General features: G+C 41.0%; 1 protein-coding gene across 4 annotated transcripts in view; it reads right to left on the reverse strand.

Moving 5' to 3' along the window:
* RALGAPA2 (Ral GTPase activating protein catalytic subunit alpha 2) overlaps nucleotides 1-15,929 on the reverse strand; it is a 312,968-nt gene that overhangs the window by 266,917 nt on the left and 30,122 nt on the right. For all 4 annotated transcript variants that reach the window (XM_056567643.1, XM_056567642.1, XM_056567641.1 and 1 more), the window contains exons 2-5: nucleotides 13,863-13,973; nucleotides 10,314-10,363; nucleotides 8,221-8,278; nucleotides 4,530-4,573 (exon numbers count right to left, since the gene is read on the reverse strand). In XM_056567643.1, the coding sequence (XP_056423618.1) occupies nucleotides 4,530-4,573; nucleotides 8,221-8,278; nucleotides 10,314-10,363; nucleotides 13,863-13,973 (263 nt within the window). The remainder of the gene's footprint in view (nucleotides 1-4,529; nucleotides 4,574-8,220; nucleotides 8,279-10,313; nucleotides 10,364-13,862; nucleotides 13,974-15,929) is intronic.

Consider the following 15,929-nt stretch of genomic DNA (forward strand, 5'->3'; position numbering starts at 1 on the left):
GATGGATCAAATTTCAAACTTGACTGCAATACACCTTAACCCCTTAAGGACTCAGGGTTTTTCCGTTTTTGCACTTTCGTTTTTTCCTCCTTACCTTTTAAAAATCATAACCCTTTCAATTTTCCACCTAAAAATCCATATTATGGCTTATTTTTTGCGTCGCCAATTCTACTTTGCAGTGACATTAGTCATTTTACCCAAAAATGCACGGCAAAACGGAAAAAAAAATCATTGTGCGACAAAATCGAAAAAAAAACGCCATTTTGTAACTTTTGGGGGCTTTCGTTTCTACGCAGTGCATATTTCGGTAAAAATTACACCTTATCATTATTCTGTAGGTCCATACGGTTAAAATGATACCCTACTTATATAGGTTTGATTTTGTCGCACTTCTGGAAAAAATCATAACTACATGCAGGAAAATTTATACGTTTAAAAATGTCATCTTCTGACCCCTATAACTTTTTTATTTTTCCACGTATGGGGTGGTATGAGGACTCATTTTTTGCGCCGTGATCTGAAGTTTTTATCGGTATGATTTTTGTTTTGATCGGACTTTTTGATCACTTTTTATTCATTTTTTAATGATATAAAAAGTGACCAAAATACGCTTTTTTGGACTTTGGAATTTTTTTGCGCGTACGCCATTGACCGTACGGCTTAATTAATGATATATTTTTATAGTTCGGACATTTACGCACGCGGCGATACCACATATGTTTATTTTTTATTTTTTTTACACTGTTTTATTTTTTTTATGGGAAAAGGGGGGTGATTCAAACTTTTATTAGGGAAGGGGTTAAATGACCTTTATTAACACTTTTTTTTTACATTTTTTTTGCAGTGTTATAGGTCCCATAGGGACCTATAACACTGCACACACTGATCTCCTATGCTGATCACTGGCGTGTATTAACACGCCTGTGATCAGCATTATCGACGCTTGACTGCTCCTGCCTGGATCTCAGGCACGGAGCAGTCATTCGTCGATCGGACACCGAGGAGGCAGGTAAGAGCCCTCCCGGTGTCCGATCAGCTGTTCGGGACGCCGCGATTTCACCGCGGCGGTCCCGAACAGCCCGACTGAGCAGCCGGGTCACTTTCACTTTCACTTTAGAAGCGGCGGTCAGCTTTGACCGCCGCTTCTAAAGGGTTAATACCGCACATCGCCGCGATCGGCGATGTGTGGTATTAGCCGCGGGTCCCGGCCGTTGATTACCGCCGGGACCGACGCGATATGATGCGGGATCGCGGCGCGATCCCGCTTCATATCGCGGGAGCCGGCGCAGGACGTAAATATACGTCCTGCGTCGTTAAGGGGTTAAAGGAGATGTCAGGCGCAGACTTTTTCTATTCTGTCCTGCTCGGGCTGCAAAAAAAGACAAAACAAACTTTCGCTTACCTCCATATGTTGCCCCGGAGCTCCACAACAGCTGATCGGTCGGCCGGGCTGTTTACTTCCTACTTTCTTTGGCTCGGTACGTCACACGGCGCTTCAGCCTATCACCAGCCGAGGCGGGACATCACTGCGGCCAGTGATAGCGCTTCAGCCTATGTGACGTACCGGGCAAAAGGAAGTAGGAAGTAAACAGCCCGGCCGACCGATCAGCTGTTGTGGAGCTCTGGGGCAACATATGGAGGTAAGCGAAAGTTTGTTTTGTCTTTTTTTGCAGCCCGGGCAGGACAGAATAGAAAAAGTCTGCGCCGGACTTCTCCTTTAAGTGGCTGTCAAGTGGTTTGACAATAAGATTTTCTTTTTGGATGCTTTTCTTTTTGGATTTCTCTTCTGCCATGACCACAGTGCTCTCTGCTGACCTCTGCTGTCCATAGCAGCATATCTTTGCTATGGGGATTTTCTCCTGCTCTGGACAGTTCCAAAAATGGACAGCAGAGGTCAGAAGAGAGCACTGTGGTCATGACATCAGAGAAATCCAAAAAGAAAAGCATTTCCTCTGTAGTATACAGCCCCTAGGAAGTACTGGAAGGATTAAGATTTTTAATAGAAGTCATTTACAAATCTGTTTAACTTTCTGGCACCAATTGATTTAAAAAAAAAAAAAAAGTTTTCCACGGGTGTACCCCCTTTAAGGACCAGGCCAATTTTATTTTTGCATTTTCGTTTTTTCCTCCTCGCCTTCTAAAAATCATAACTCTCTTATATTTCCATCCCATATAAGGGCTTGTTTTTTGTGTCACCAATTGTACTTTGTAATGACATCACTTATTTTACCATAAAATGTACGGCACAGCCAAAAAATATATTATTTATGTGGGAAAATTGAAAAGAAAACCGCAATTTAGCAAATTTTGGAAGGTTTTGTTTTCACGCTGTACACTTTATGGTAAAAATGACATGTTTTCTTTATTCTGTGGGTCAATACGATTAAAATGATACCCATGTGATATGCTTTTCTGTAATTGTACCGCTTAAAAAAAATCTCAAACTATTTTAACAAAATTAGTATGTTTGAAACTGCCCTATTTTGACCACCTATAACTTTCAAATGTTTCCGTATATGGGGCGATATGAGGGCTCAGTTTTTTGCGCCGTGATCTGTAGTTTTTATTGGTACTTTTGCTTAGGTTATACTTATCATTTTTTATGAATTTTTTTGGAATAAAATGTGACAAAAATGCAAAGCCGTTCACCGTACGGGATAACTAACAATATATTTTGATAGTTCAGACTTTTACGCGATACCAAATATGTATTATAATTTTTCTTACGCTTTTTTGGGGGTAAAACGGGAAAAACAGATGATTTAAGTTTTTATTTGAGGAAGGGAATTTTCAATTTTTGAAACTTTTTATTTTTTAACTTTTTATTTTTATTTTTTTTTTAATTTTAAGGCTAAGTTTCTACTTTTTTTTTTTTTTTTTTTTTTAAAACGCCAATTCTGCCGCATGGCGTTTTTTCGGCCAAAAAACGCTGCGGCCGTATGTTAGCTTTAAATCAATGAGAAATCGCTAAATTCTTATTTCACTTGGCGTTTTTCACATTGGCGTTTTTTTTTTATCCTTTTGGTGATTGCCACTGGCGATTTTTTAGTCAAAATCGTGGCGTTTTTCTCCCATAGAAGTGTATGGAAATGAAAACTGTCATTTTTGCAGGTGGTTTTTATTCTTTTTTTTACTTTAGCGATCCAAAAAAGTGAAGGAGATACCTTTTTTTTTAAATAAAATTTTGTAGGGTAGCATTAAAAATAAAAAAATAAAAAAAGATACAGTAGTGAAAAAATGTGTATCTAACGAAATTTATCCTTTTTATAACAACATTTTTAGTAATTTTTAAAACAGGGATAAAATTATGTGGGTGGGCAGGGACCTAAAAATGTAGCAGACAATAATAAAAATGTAGTGTGTGTATGTTTTTCACTTTTTTCTTTATTATTTACATTTTTTTTAGGTAGTACTACTACTCCCAGCATGGAACACTGTTCCATGATGGGAGTAGTAATACCTGTACTAATTGACAGATCGCCCGTTGCGATCCTCCTGTATTCATATTTCCTGTATTCATATTTCCCGCAGAGTGCTGTGATTGGCCAGATGGTTCCAGCCAATCACAGCTCTGTGGGAAATAGGAATATATGTATATATACGTCAGTGCAGGGGACCATAGAAGGGCGGCCGCCCACATCTATACATTATACAGGAGGATCACAGCAGGTGTCAGGAGTGCTATCCACTGTGATCTTTCCTTAACTGCATGTACTACTACTCCCAACATGCAGCACATTCTGCTCAATGCTGGGAGCTGTAGTACCTGCATTAATAGACAGATCGCAACAGGTGTCAGAAATGACACTCACTGCGATCTGACTATTAATTCAGGTACTACAGCTCCCAGCATGGAGCAGAGTGTGCTCCATGTTTGGAGTAGTAGTACCTGCAGGTAAGAACAGATCACAGCAGGTATCATTACGGACACCCGCTGCGATCCTCCTATCTATTGCAGAGATGGAGCGGCTTTCTCCTGCGCTCGCATCTCTGCACTATACTCCGGACGGCCACTCACTCATTCATATTTCCCTCTGAGAGCAGTGATTGGCTGCAACCATCCGGCCAATCACCACTCTGGGCGCAAAAAAAGTGAATGAGTGATGTTCTATCCACATCACTGGCCGGAGTACAGAGCAGAGATGCGAGTGCTGAATAGAGCCACTCCACATCTCTATATTATGGATGATCGCATCGGGTGTAACGACTGACACCTGAGGCGATATGTCTATTAGTACAGGTACTACTACTCCCATCATGGAACAGTGTGTTCCATGTTGGGAGTAGTAGTACTACCTAAAAAATGTTTAAAAAAAATTGAGAAAAAAAAAGCTTGTACGGATATCATACTAGGACACTTAATCACAGATTATTGACACTTTATACTATTTTTGCATGGTGGCTTTTATTTCTATTTTAACCCCTTAGGTTATTTTTTAACGGCAGCTTGAGGTAAATTACAGAGCCGCTGGCTTACATTTTGAGTGAATTTCCCCTTTAAGATCTAGCCTATGCTTTCCAGCACTTACCTTTATAGAATTTCCAGTGTGTAAAAGCTTCTTTAAAACTGAACCTATAAAAGACAACGAACAAAAATGTTCAGATCTTAATTTAAAAAAGAAACTGATTTAAAAGCAAGCCATAAAAGCAGTGTTTTCCAACCAGCGTGCCTCTAGCTGTTGCAAAACTACAACTCCCAGCATGCCCGGACAGCCGAAGGCTGTCCGGGCATGCTGAGAGTTGTAGTTTTGCAACAGCTGGAGGCACGCTGGTTGGAAAACACTGCTTTATCAAAGTAAATGGAAGTAGTAAGGGAAAATCCTAGGAATGATCAGAAAAACAGAAAGAATCCTAAACTCATTAAACATTTATTCACTGAAAAAGAATGGGGCCGGGAACTAAAGGAACGTGCAGAGGAAGGAAGAAGCTTTCAGTAAGTCAGGGCAGATGTCTCCGTGTTCCCAACAACAAGACCCCATTTCCCTGACCTTACATTTCCAGCCATTCTTTCCATACACAGCCTGATGCATACTCAGCAAAAGCTAGAACGCACAAGACTAGAATGAAATTAACCCTTTAGACGGCGATTAGGAACAGAGTTGATCAAATGCAGGCACTCTTTAAAAAAAACTATGCAAAATGTAAACCAAAACACTAAAGGAAAATAGATTTTAAGATTTTTATTTATTTATTTATTTATTTTAATCTAAGGGTATGTTCATTCGGCTGAATTAATTTTTGGGTGAACCTTCCGCAGACGTCGGCAGAAACTGGCGCTAGGACCTCTCTGCAATCTAGCTATGTGAAGGCCGGAATCTGAAATTCTGTCGCGTCTCGATGCATCAGGTTCTCACTGAAAACAATGGGACTCCGAGTGGAACCTTAAATGGACACTGTCAACTACTTTATTTTCTGATATGTTGTAGTACTTATGTACTACAACATATCTGTAATATATTTTCATTATTTTTTCATTATCCGGGTGAATTTTACGTTTGAAAACTGGCCACTAGGGGGTCTCCCTCCTAGTGGCCGGCTGCAGCACAGCATGAAGTCACGCCAGAATTCGGACCAATTGCGGCCGGGCAATCGTTTACAATTCATTTACACTGCGCTCGTTCCCTGCCTGTCAGACAGGCGGGAGCGAGCGCATTGGTTCCCCGGCCACTGGCTGGGAGGCCACTCCTTCCGCACATGTCGTCACCGCTGCTGCCTCGCCATTACTGAGGTATGTTTATTTATGGTTATTTATTAATTTATGAGTGTGTTTAGGGGAGTTTGTGGTTATAACGGGGGTTGGAGGAGAGCGGGCTTCCAGGTTTCAGAACTGGGAAGGGGGGTGTGACGGAGGGAACAGGGTAGCGCCGCATGGCACTAACTTATAGTTCATCTACACAGGGTGCCTCCAGCTGTTTCACTACTACAACTCCCAGCATGCCCTGACAGCCAATAAATGTCCCAGGGCAAGCTGGGAGTTGAAGTGGTGAAACAGCTGGAGGCACCCTGTGTAGATGAACTAAGGGCGGAAGTCGGCCCCAGCAGGCATCAGTGACGCGGTGCCTGCTGGGGAAGTCTGCCTGGTAGTGAGCACACTACCAGGTAGACAAAAAGTTACTTTTAATATAGTAAAAAAAAAAATAAAGCAGGGAGGGGATTAGGGATAGATTGGCAATAGGCAGGGACAGAAAAAAAAATATATAGGATGGTGGGAGCTATACTTTAAAGGACGGCCATTACCAGACATAGGGGATATTTATTTATATTCTCTTTGTTCCCCATAGAAAATCAGAGCACATACTTTATTATAGAAAAGCAATATGAAAAATGAAAGCAGAGATTTGATTGGCTGCTATGGGCTACAAATAGAATCTTACTATATGGGCCCTTGCACACTACAGAAGTTCAGCGCTGAATTATTCCAGGCGGAGTTCGGCTGTCAACAGAGTCTCAAAGGATTTCGCAACACTGTGCACACTTCGGTCCTATAGCAGAACTTCCAAGGGGAATCCTAATACTGATAATGAATGAATGAACTAACAAATTAACATGTTCATTCTTTTGGTGGAATAGCAGTTAAAGGAGTACTCCGGTGGAAAACGTTTTTTTTAAACTGGTTCCACAAAGTTAAACAGATTTGTAAATTACATCTATTTAAAAATCTTAATCCTTATAGTACTTAGCTACTGTATCCTCCACAGGAAGTTCTTTTCTTTTTTTTTATCTGATCACAGTGCTCTCTGCTGACACCTGTCTATGTCATGAACTGTCCAGAGCAGGAGGGGTTTGCTCTGGGGATTTGCTCCTACTCTGGACAGTTCCTGACATAGACAGAGGTGTCAGCAGAGAGCACTGTGGTCAGACAGAAAAGAAATTCAAAAAGAAAAGAACTTCCGGAGCATACAGCAACTGATAAGTACTGGAAGGATCAAGATTGTTTTAATAGAGATAATTTACAAATCTGTTTAACTTTCTGGCACCAATTGATTTAAAAAAATTTGTTTTCCACCAGAGAACTCCTTTAATGGGACATCGCTTATTGCCCGTGCAGTCATGAAGGGCAGATTGCGCCTGAAATAACAGAGCAAAATTTCCGTAGTATGCAAAGGCCCCAAATCAGCTTAATAAATCTACCCATACACTACCATTCAACATTACTACAGATGTACACATGTCCTGTTATGTGTACACTGACCGCAAACAGTCTTGCGAAAGTACCTGAAATATACAGTATACCTCTATAACAATATTTGAAGTGCAATATTATAGTGCTTTACAGAAATACATTAGTTAATACATGGAATGACCCAATTAATACATGTCCTATTTTTCTTTCTATTATGGAGCCATATTTTCCCTATACAGAATAATGGCTGAGCTCCGGCTAGGTGTATAGTCATTAATCTTTATTCAGCATACCCGAGCAGGATTCATTGCTTTTAATGGACCAAACATCATAGTCCAGTTGTCCTTATCCGAGCACGCACAGTTTTAAGCAAGCATGCACAGTTTAAAAAAATATAAAAAAAAAAAAAAAAAAAAAAAAAAAAAAGACTGACCAGAATCGCTAGTAGATTACGGTTGGTTTATTGAAATCAATGGATTCTATGCGGTTATATTGTGGTAAATGTCAGCATACCGTTCAGTCATTTTGCTGGCTATTCTTAGCCTTATTTTTAAAAAAAATGTAATTCCAAAAATTGCATTAAAGGGGTACTCCACCCCTAGACATCTTATCCCCGATCGCAGGGGTCCCACCGCTGTGGACCCCCGGGATCTCTCCTGTAGCACCCCTCTGTCATTACTGCACAGAGCAAACTCATGCGTAATGACGGACAATACAGGGGCCGGGAGCATTGTGACATCACAGCTCCGCCCCTCGTGACGTCACGACCGCCCCCTCAATACAAGTTTATGGGAGGGGAAGAGGCGGCAGTCATTTAGGGGGCGGGTCGTGACATCACGAGGGGCGGAGCCATGATGTCACAATGCTCCGGCCCCTGTATTGCCCGTCATTACGCACAGAGCGAGTGTGCTCTGTGCAGTAATGATAGCTGGCTGCTGCAGCCGAGATCCCGGGGTCCCCCGCAGCGGGACCCCCACGATCAGACATCTTATCCCCTATCCTTTGAATGGGGGATAGGATGTCTGGGGGCAGAGTATCCCTTTAATTTTGTATATAAAAACTTGCATATTTATCATAGTCTTTACAATTCTTCTTACCTATACTATGGTACTGCCATCGGTAGAAAATCCTTTCAGGTAGTAGTTGTAGAATTTTCTAAAATCAAAAGCATAGTAAGCAATTGCAACATAAAATATATATAAAATATGGTATATGAGTGAGATACCTAATACATAAAATAATCCGGCTATTACTACACACTGAAAGCTGCAGAGACTGCTGACTGTCCATTGCTTAGTCCTACCTTCTTTTCAATAATACAGGTAACACATGAATCGCTTTCCTCAGGTTCGGCAGAATTCAATCAGCTCAATGACAATTGTGCGGCTCCGTCCTTCAGGGACACAACCAGGCCACAGTATAGGAATGACTCAAATTACCAGGTAATTAACCCAATTCCCTACAACTCTAATGGTGTCTATTGGATTGTTAATGTGTCCTGTAACCATTAAAGCTCAAGACCATCATTACTGAAGTGATGAAACAAGAATTGATCAGTAGTTAAGCAATGGCCTTTATAATGAATAGTCTATTGAACGGAAGCAGGCAAGCCTTGACTATGCAGGTTCACAGGGCTTTGTGTGTCATCCTATTTAGATTTCTAATGTTATTAACTTGCTATTGGAAATGGTCAGCTGTGAATATTCAAAAAATTACATTTTAACAGGGGTTACAGAGGTTCTATTTATCTCTATTTATTTATTTTTTATAAGTCTCCGATCCCACAAGGATTCCTTGTTCAGGTTCCTGTTGGCACCCTTTGCTTTCTTTACGAGCCAATGTCTAGTGACTACCGCAGCCAATCAGCTGCCTCAGCTATCATATGCTGTACTCTAGGCATCATGGCTCCCATGGCTGAGCGTTGCTGCCATGAGCACTGCGCATTATTGCTGTCTCGCCAGTCATTGCACTTGCTTAATGAGGGATCAATGCGAGATCGTAGCGTTACTGCCAGTTTGTTATTTTAATTCACTTGGGGTCCCTTTTTAAAACACAAAAATAATTAACGGTTGCAGTGGTCGCCAGTTATTGGCCGCATGGGCATTTCCTGCGTGCCGAAATAGCATTAGGAAGATGAGAGGAGACCAGGTGGACGTCAGAAAAGGAACGACAAAAAAAAAGCAACATTAACATAGTTTGTGCTGAAGAAAAAAAAAAAGTGATTTAACTGAAACACATATATGTAGGCCTAATACGGCAGCTTTATCACTTCAGCAATTATTTTTGCATATATATATATATATATATATATATATATATATATGTATATATATATATATATATATATATATATATATATATATATACACACACACATATAGTGCAGCATAGACTAATGTTGAGGCTCCTGTAAACATCTATTTTAGTTGATGTGATATTTATGGGTCATCTGCTATCTTGATTCCTATTTGCTCCCAATACAGTATACATTTCCCATGATGCCTTTGACTTTTCAGAGACAGAGCGGGTGGGGTCTCATCATTGCACGTGCTGATCTCCAGGGTTTCAGTAGCTGAACCCATAGTGATCAGCTGATAACCTAGCCATCATGCCATGTTTAAAGGGGTACTACACTGGCCAGCGTTTGGAACATTTAGTTCTGAACGCTGTGTGCGCGCTGTGTGTGTTGGCCCCGCCCCCTTGTGACATCAGACACACGCCCTCTCAATGCAAGTCTATAGGAGGGGGCGTGACGCCCCCTCCTATAGACTTGCATTGAGAGGGCGTGGCCTGACGGCATGAGGCCGACGCATAAAGTGCGCACACAGTGTTCAGAACTAAATGTTCCAAACGCTGGCCAGTGGAGTACCCCTTTATGGGTCCCTGAGACTTGAAACACATCGTGATTTCTACTGTCTGTCACCTGTGTGTTGCTACAGAATCTTGAATAAAGTTTCTTCCATGCCCAGGAGTAAAAGCGGCAGGTGGTGTGAGCTGACTACTTCTATTATTTGGATAACCTAGCCATAATCCGTTTAACCCTTCACGCTGCAAAATGAGAAATGAAAACAAAAATAACCCCTATACTGTAAGGAGGTAGTTCCTTCTGCAGGATATCCTTGTACAATATGTGAAATCTAAGCTCCTGCCAATGATCACATCCATCATATCTTGTAAGAAAAATACTTACTTCAAAAAGAAATAGGATGGAGTCCAGCTCCTCCCTTTGAGATTTATTCCCTAAAAAACAAAATATAAAAAAAAATAAAAAAAAACATTCAGGTAACTAGTACATCCTTAAACAATAAACTTACATTTGTATCTTAAAGTATTGCTAAACCAATTACTCACATTCCAATTTCTAATAATAACTCAATTTAATATTAACCCCTTCACGACCCAGCCCATTTTCACCTTCAGGACCTGGTCATTTTTTGAAAATCTGACCACTGTCACTTTAAACATTAATAACTTTGGAATGCTTTTACTTATCATTCTGATTCCGAGATTGTTTTTTCGTGACATATTCTACTTTATGTTATTGGTAAAATTTCACTGATATTTGCATCCTTTCTTGGTAAAAAATCTAAAAATGTCATGAAAACTTTGAAAATTTTGCATTTTTCTAACTTTGAAACTCTCTGCTTGTAAGGAAAATGGATATTCCAAATAAATGACATATTGATTCACATTTACAATATGTCTTCTTTATGTTTGCATCAAAAAATTGACGTGTTTTTACTTTTGGAAAAAAAACAGAGGGCTTCAAAGTTCAGCAGCAATTTTCCAATTTTTCTCAAGATTTTCAAAATCGTACTTTTTCAGGGACCAGTTCAGGTTGGAAGTGGATTTTAAGGGTCTTCATATTAGAAATACCCCATAAAAGACCCCATTATAAAAACTACACCCCGTGATCGGGACTCACATACCGCGCTGCTAAGTATTCTCATAGCGAAACGCTGCTATCAGCTAGTCAGATTTGACTAGCTGATAGCAGCGATCGCTGGGGGGGGGATGAAACCCCCCGTGATCGCATGGTAAGATAGCTGGCTATCAGTGATAGCCACCATCTTGCCGGGCGCTGCGGGATGCCACGAGTAGCGGCAAAAATGTTCATGACGTACCTGTATGTCATGGCTCGGGAACATCTTCCCACTCATGACGTACAGGTATGTCATAGGTCTGGAAGGGGTTAAAATAGAAGTGGCATCAAGTCACTATTTACAATGATCAATGATCTATATTGTCCAAGACAGAGGTGACACAGTGTCTCTCCTACAAGAATCCGAGCCATTGCAAGGTGTTTTTGGTACCCGGACTCTGGCATCAAGCCAGTTTATTTTAGAACCTATAAATAAATCATGAAGTTACATCTGCAGAAGTAACCGATCTTTATTAGCGATAACAAGGGAGGGAGACTATGTCCTATTTATAGATAAAGTACTATAAACCAAAACTGTTATATGACAACCTGTAGTCCACTTAGCATACTGAAGAGTCAACCTAAACCATACTTGTTCTGAAGGATATATCAGCTAATGAAGAACAGATAAATAAGTGACTCTTTAGCATATTATAGAAACGCTTGTAATTGAGCTCTGTGCAAGCATTCTTGCAAAGAAAATGAGGACCTGTTGGCCACATCCCACATATACAGATTATCCGTGTAGACAGAGCAGGGTTGACATGTCCCCTCTATGCATTCTCTACAGGAGGGCCAGGGACAGCCAAGAACAGCACTCTCCATACAGAAAGCTCCGGGCACAGGAAGGATTTAGGCACTGTTCTTGAGATTACAGGGGGCCAACCGTTCAGACCCTTATTCTCTTATGCTGTGGATACTATATACATTTTTAAATGCTGGATAACCTCTAATAAAAATATTCAGATTGATTTAAACGGGTATAATGGAAACAATGTACGTGCAGCTCACAACTAAAATAGCCTGAGGTTGACCGTCAAAGGACACAAGTTCCCAGTGTCCGATAAATAAAAACTAGTAAAAAGTAAAAAAGGAAAGAACAGTCCTCAAGGGCTATAAAAAGATTCCATAGGGAATTTTTAACACAAAATAATAGTATAATGAAATATGTGTAACTGTTGTGAAGCTTGTAAGGCAATTGTTGTGGAATAGAGAAAATGCCGTACAGTAATGGAAATAGACAGGTACAATGCAGCTTTAATGAATAGTAAAATTAAGCAAACTATTATAAAATAAAACAACGTCCCGTCCTAGTAACAGGGGCCTTGTGGTAGGCTGGGGAAAAAAATAAAAAAATAAAAAAAGTGATAAAAGATACATCTAGGTCAATAATCCCAATTGCTATATGATAAAACACTGGGAGCATACGTATAGTCCATAGCAGACATGCACATACGTTATATCAGTCCGTTTCCTATAAGGGAAGTAGATGCAGCGCTACATAGTACGAAACTACTCCTATGGAGGTAAAATATGATAACTCCGACTCCTGAGGAGGAGAAATGTACATATGTAGCACTAGGAGCTTTGCAACGATCCTGTGGGGATAACATGAGCATATATCAGCGATGTGCACATGAATTGTCTCCTGTATAAGAACAAACAATGGCGCTCTGCAGCGCTGGTGGTACAAGTACAGTGTACCTCTGGAATCCTATCAGTTTGCGCTGATGTGTCACAGTTCATAAACTTTTGGGGGTCATATTCAAAACTCTACACATCAAAAACGTTGTGTTTCGCTCTAAGAGCTTGGCGTGCACAGCGCAGCAGAATCCCTTTAAATTCAGTGGGATTCTGTTTCAGCGGAAAGTCAGTGAGAAATTACACTGTGGAATATTGCAGGGAAATTCTGTGGTGTTACCATGGCATAAGACTACCCGCTTGGCTGGTTTCAGCTTTCTGACCACCTCTGGCAGCCACATACAGGGAGGTGAGGGCCAGAGAGGGATCAATTACATGATGGGTAATGGTCATAGAGGTAGAAGGACATTTAGGGCATAACCTGTGGATAAACCATAAATGTCCCACATGGGAAAAGCCCTTTAAAGGAGTACTATGGTGTTTTTTTTTTCCCTTCCCTCTGTGCCTGGGCTGCCAAAAAAAAAAAACTAACTCACCTGCCTACATTCCCCCGTTATCTGTGTTCCGTTCTCCGGTCCTTGTCTTCTGCTTCCTGCGGAACAGTGAGTCACGCTGCGCTCAGCGTATCACCAGCTTCAGCGGGATATTGCTGCGGCCGGTGATACGCTGAGCGCAGTATGACCTCCGTCCCACAGAAAGCAGAAGACAAGGACCGGAGAACGGAACACAGATAACGGGGGAACATAGGCAGGTGAGTTAAAGTTTGCTTTGTTTCATTTGGCAGCCCAGGCACAGAGGGATAGGGAAAAAAAACAACCATAGTACTCCTTTAAAAGAAAGGTAAATGATTTAATGTGGAAGGTGCTAGAGAGTAACATACTGGGGACGATTAATAAAACCCTCTGTAGAGTAGTTGCCCATAGCCACCAATCAGATCGCTTCTTTCATTTTTCAGGTTATTTTATTTTTTTATTAAAGAAGCAATCTGATTGGTTGATTTACACTGTAAAAACAGAAGCACTATGAACACATTATACACACCATCTATAACGGAGATAAACTTCACCTATTTCTGAGTGATTAATTGGAAATAACAACAATACAGACAAACAAGCCATATATAGTAAGAGAGGTAAACCGAGGATAATGCAATGACATAAGAAATAAAAGGAATACCTTTTAGCTTTAAGCTACTTTCCAGTGTAATGAAATTTTCATAGAAGATAAAATAAATCTGAGAATAGTGCGCTTCAAAGAATTGCTTCAATTCACTCCACTCCTGAATGTCTGCAAAACACAGAAAAGAAGGGTTAGTGCCCAACGTGGAGCGCTATTTACTGCACATAAGGAACGTTAAAATCTTTGGCCCACACAGGTTTATCCCTTAGTCTGGACCCCATGAGACTCTCAGCTCGAAGGGTCACTGGTAGAGATGAGCCAACTAACAGTAAATTTGATTCGTCACGAACTTCTCCACTCGGCAGTTGATGACTTATCCTGCATAAATTAGTTCAGCTTTCAGGTGCTCCGGTGGGCTGGAAAAGGTGGATACAGTCCTAGGAGACTCTTTCCTAGAACTGTATCCACCTTTTCCAGCCCACGGGAGCACATGAAGGCTGAACTAATTTACACAGGATAAGTCATCAACTGCCGAGCCGAGAAGTTCGTGACGAATCAAATTTACTGTAAGTTCGCTCATCTCTAGTAAGCACTAAAGCAGTGGTCTCCAACCTGCGGACCTCCAGATGTTGCAAAACTACAACTCCCAGCATGCCCGGACAGCCAACGGCTGTCCGGGCATGCTGGGAATTGTAGTTTTGCATCATCTGGAGGTCTGCAGGTTGAAGACCACTGCACTAAAGTAAAAAAAAAAAACTACCCAAGTTGAGAATTAAATCCCACAAAAACCCCACAAAAGAAAATAACATATGTCGCTTGCTGATATACTGCAGGAGGGACTCCGAAATGGCCGCTCTACAGGGTAAAATACGCGTCCTCTGTGGTGGCAAGTTCTGTGTAAAAGGCGCTGTGAACAGCTGATTTCAACTAGAGATGAGCGAACTTAGAGTAAATTCGATTCGTCACGAACTTCTCGGCTCGGCAGTTGATGTATTTTGCCTGCATAAATTAGTTCAGCTTTCAGGTGCTCCTGTGGGCTGGAAAAGGTGGATACAGTCCTAGGAGACTCTGAAAGCTGAACTAATTTATGCAGGATAAGTCATCAACTGCCAAGCCGAGAAGTTCATGACGAATCAAATTTACTGTAAGTTCGCTCATCTCTAGTCACTGGCATCAACTAAAAATAGTAAAATACTACAATTAATAAGAGGAAAAAAGTATCTGGACGCACCTAACAAAATACCCTAACTGCAACATAATCAAAAGCAAATAGTGCAATAAAAGAGTCCCATCAAAAACGATCCAAGTGAAGTCTACAAAAGACAAAAATGCACAATAACAAAGGAAAAGAGATCCTGCAACTATCCGCATGGCTTGTTATTCAGCACATTGAGACAGTCATGGAGGCCCGGGGATGAACGGGAGGCTCAGAGGCTACAACCGGTAGTTTCATGCAGATGCACTTCTTCCGGCCTCTTGAGGCCGGAAGAAGTGCATCTGCATGAAACTAGCGGTTGTAGCCTCTGAGCCTCCCGTTCATCCCCGGGCCTCCATGTACTGAATAACAAGCCATGCGGTGAGTTGCAAGATCTCTTTTCCTTTGTTATTGTGTATAAATAGTAAAAGTCTATTGTTTTCAACGAGTGCCACAAAACGCTTTGTTTTCCTTGGATCGGATGCACCACAATTCCCCTTGCACAGGATTGGGGATATTATATTAGCTTGTCTCCTGGGGCCGTATAAAAGGATTTATATAAAACGGAATCATCTCAGAATAGTGGTGGCTACTAATAATCCTGGTCACGACGGCATCCTCACAGCATAACAACAGATACGTTTTTGGCACTCGAGCCAGAGATCAACACAATCCTCAGAGGGTCTCCTGTCCTCCGGGCTTGAGTGAGGGTCTGAGCTCCACAAGACCACCACCAAACCCACGTAACAAGGAAAGAAACAACATATTACATCATATTTCTATAAGTGTGTCAGAAAAACAATCATGCCGCTGTAGGAGTGGTCTAATAAAACATTATTTATGTAAAATAAAAGGTGATTCACGCCTAAGGATTTTATTACGACAAGCCGAAGTGTCTAAGTATATTTAATACATGCTAGACCAGAAGA

This window comes from Hyla sarda, chromosome 3 (genome assembly GCF_029499605.1).
Source record: "Hyla sarda isolate aHylSar1 chromosome 3, aHylSar1.hap1, whole genome shotgun sequence".
NCBI lineage: Eukaryota > Metazoa > Chordata > Amphibia > Anura > Hylidae > Hyla > Hyla sarda.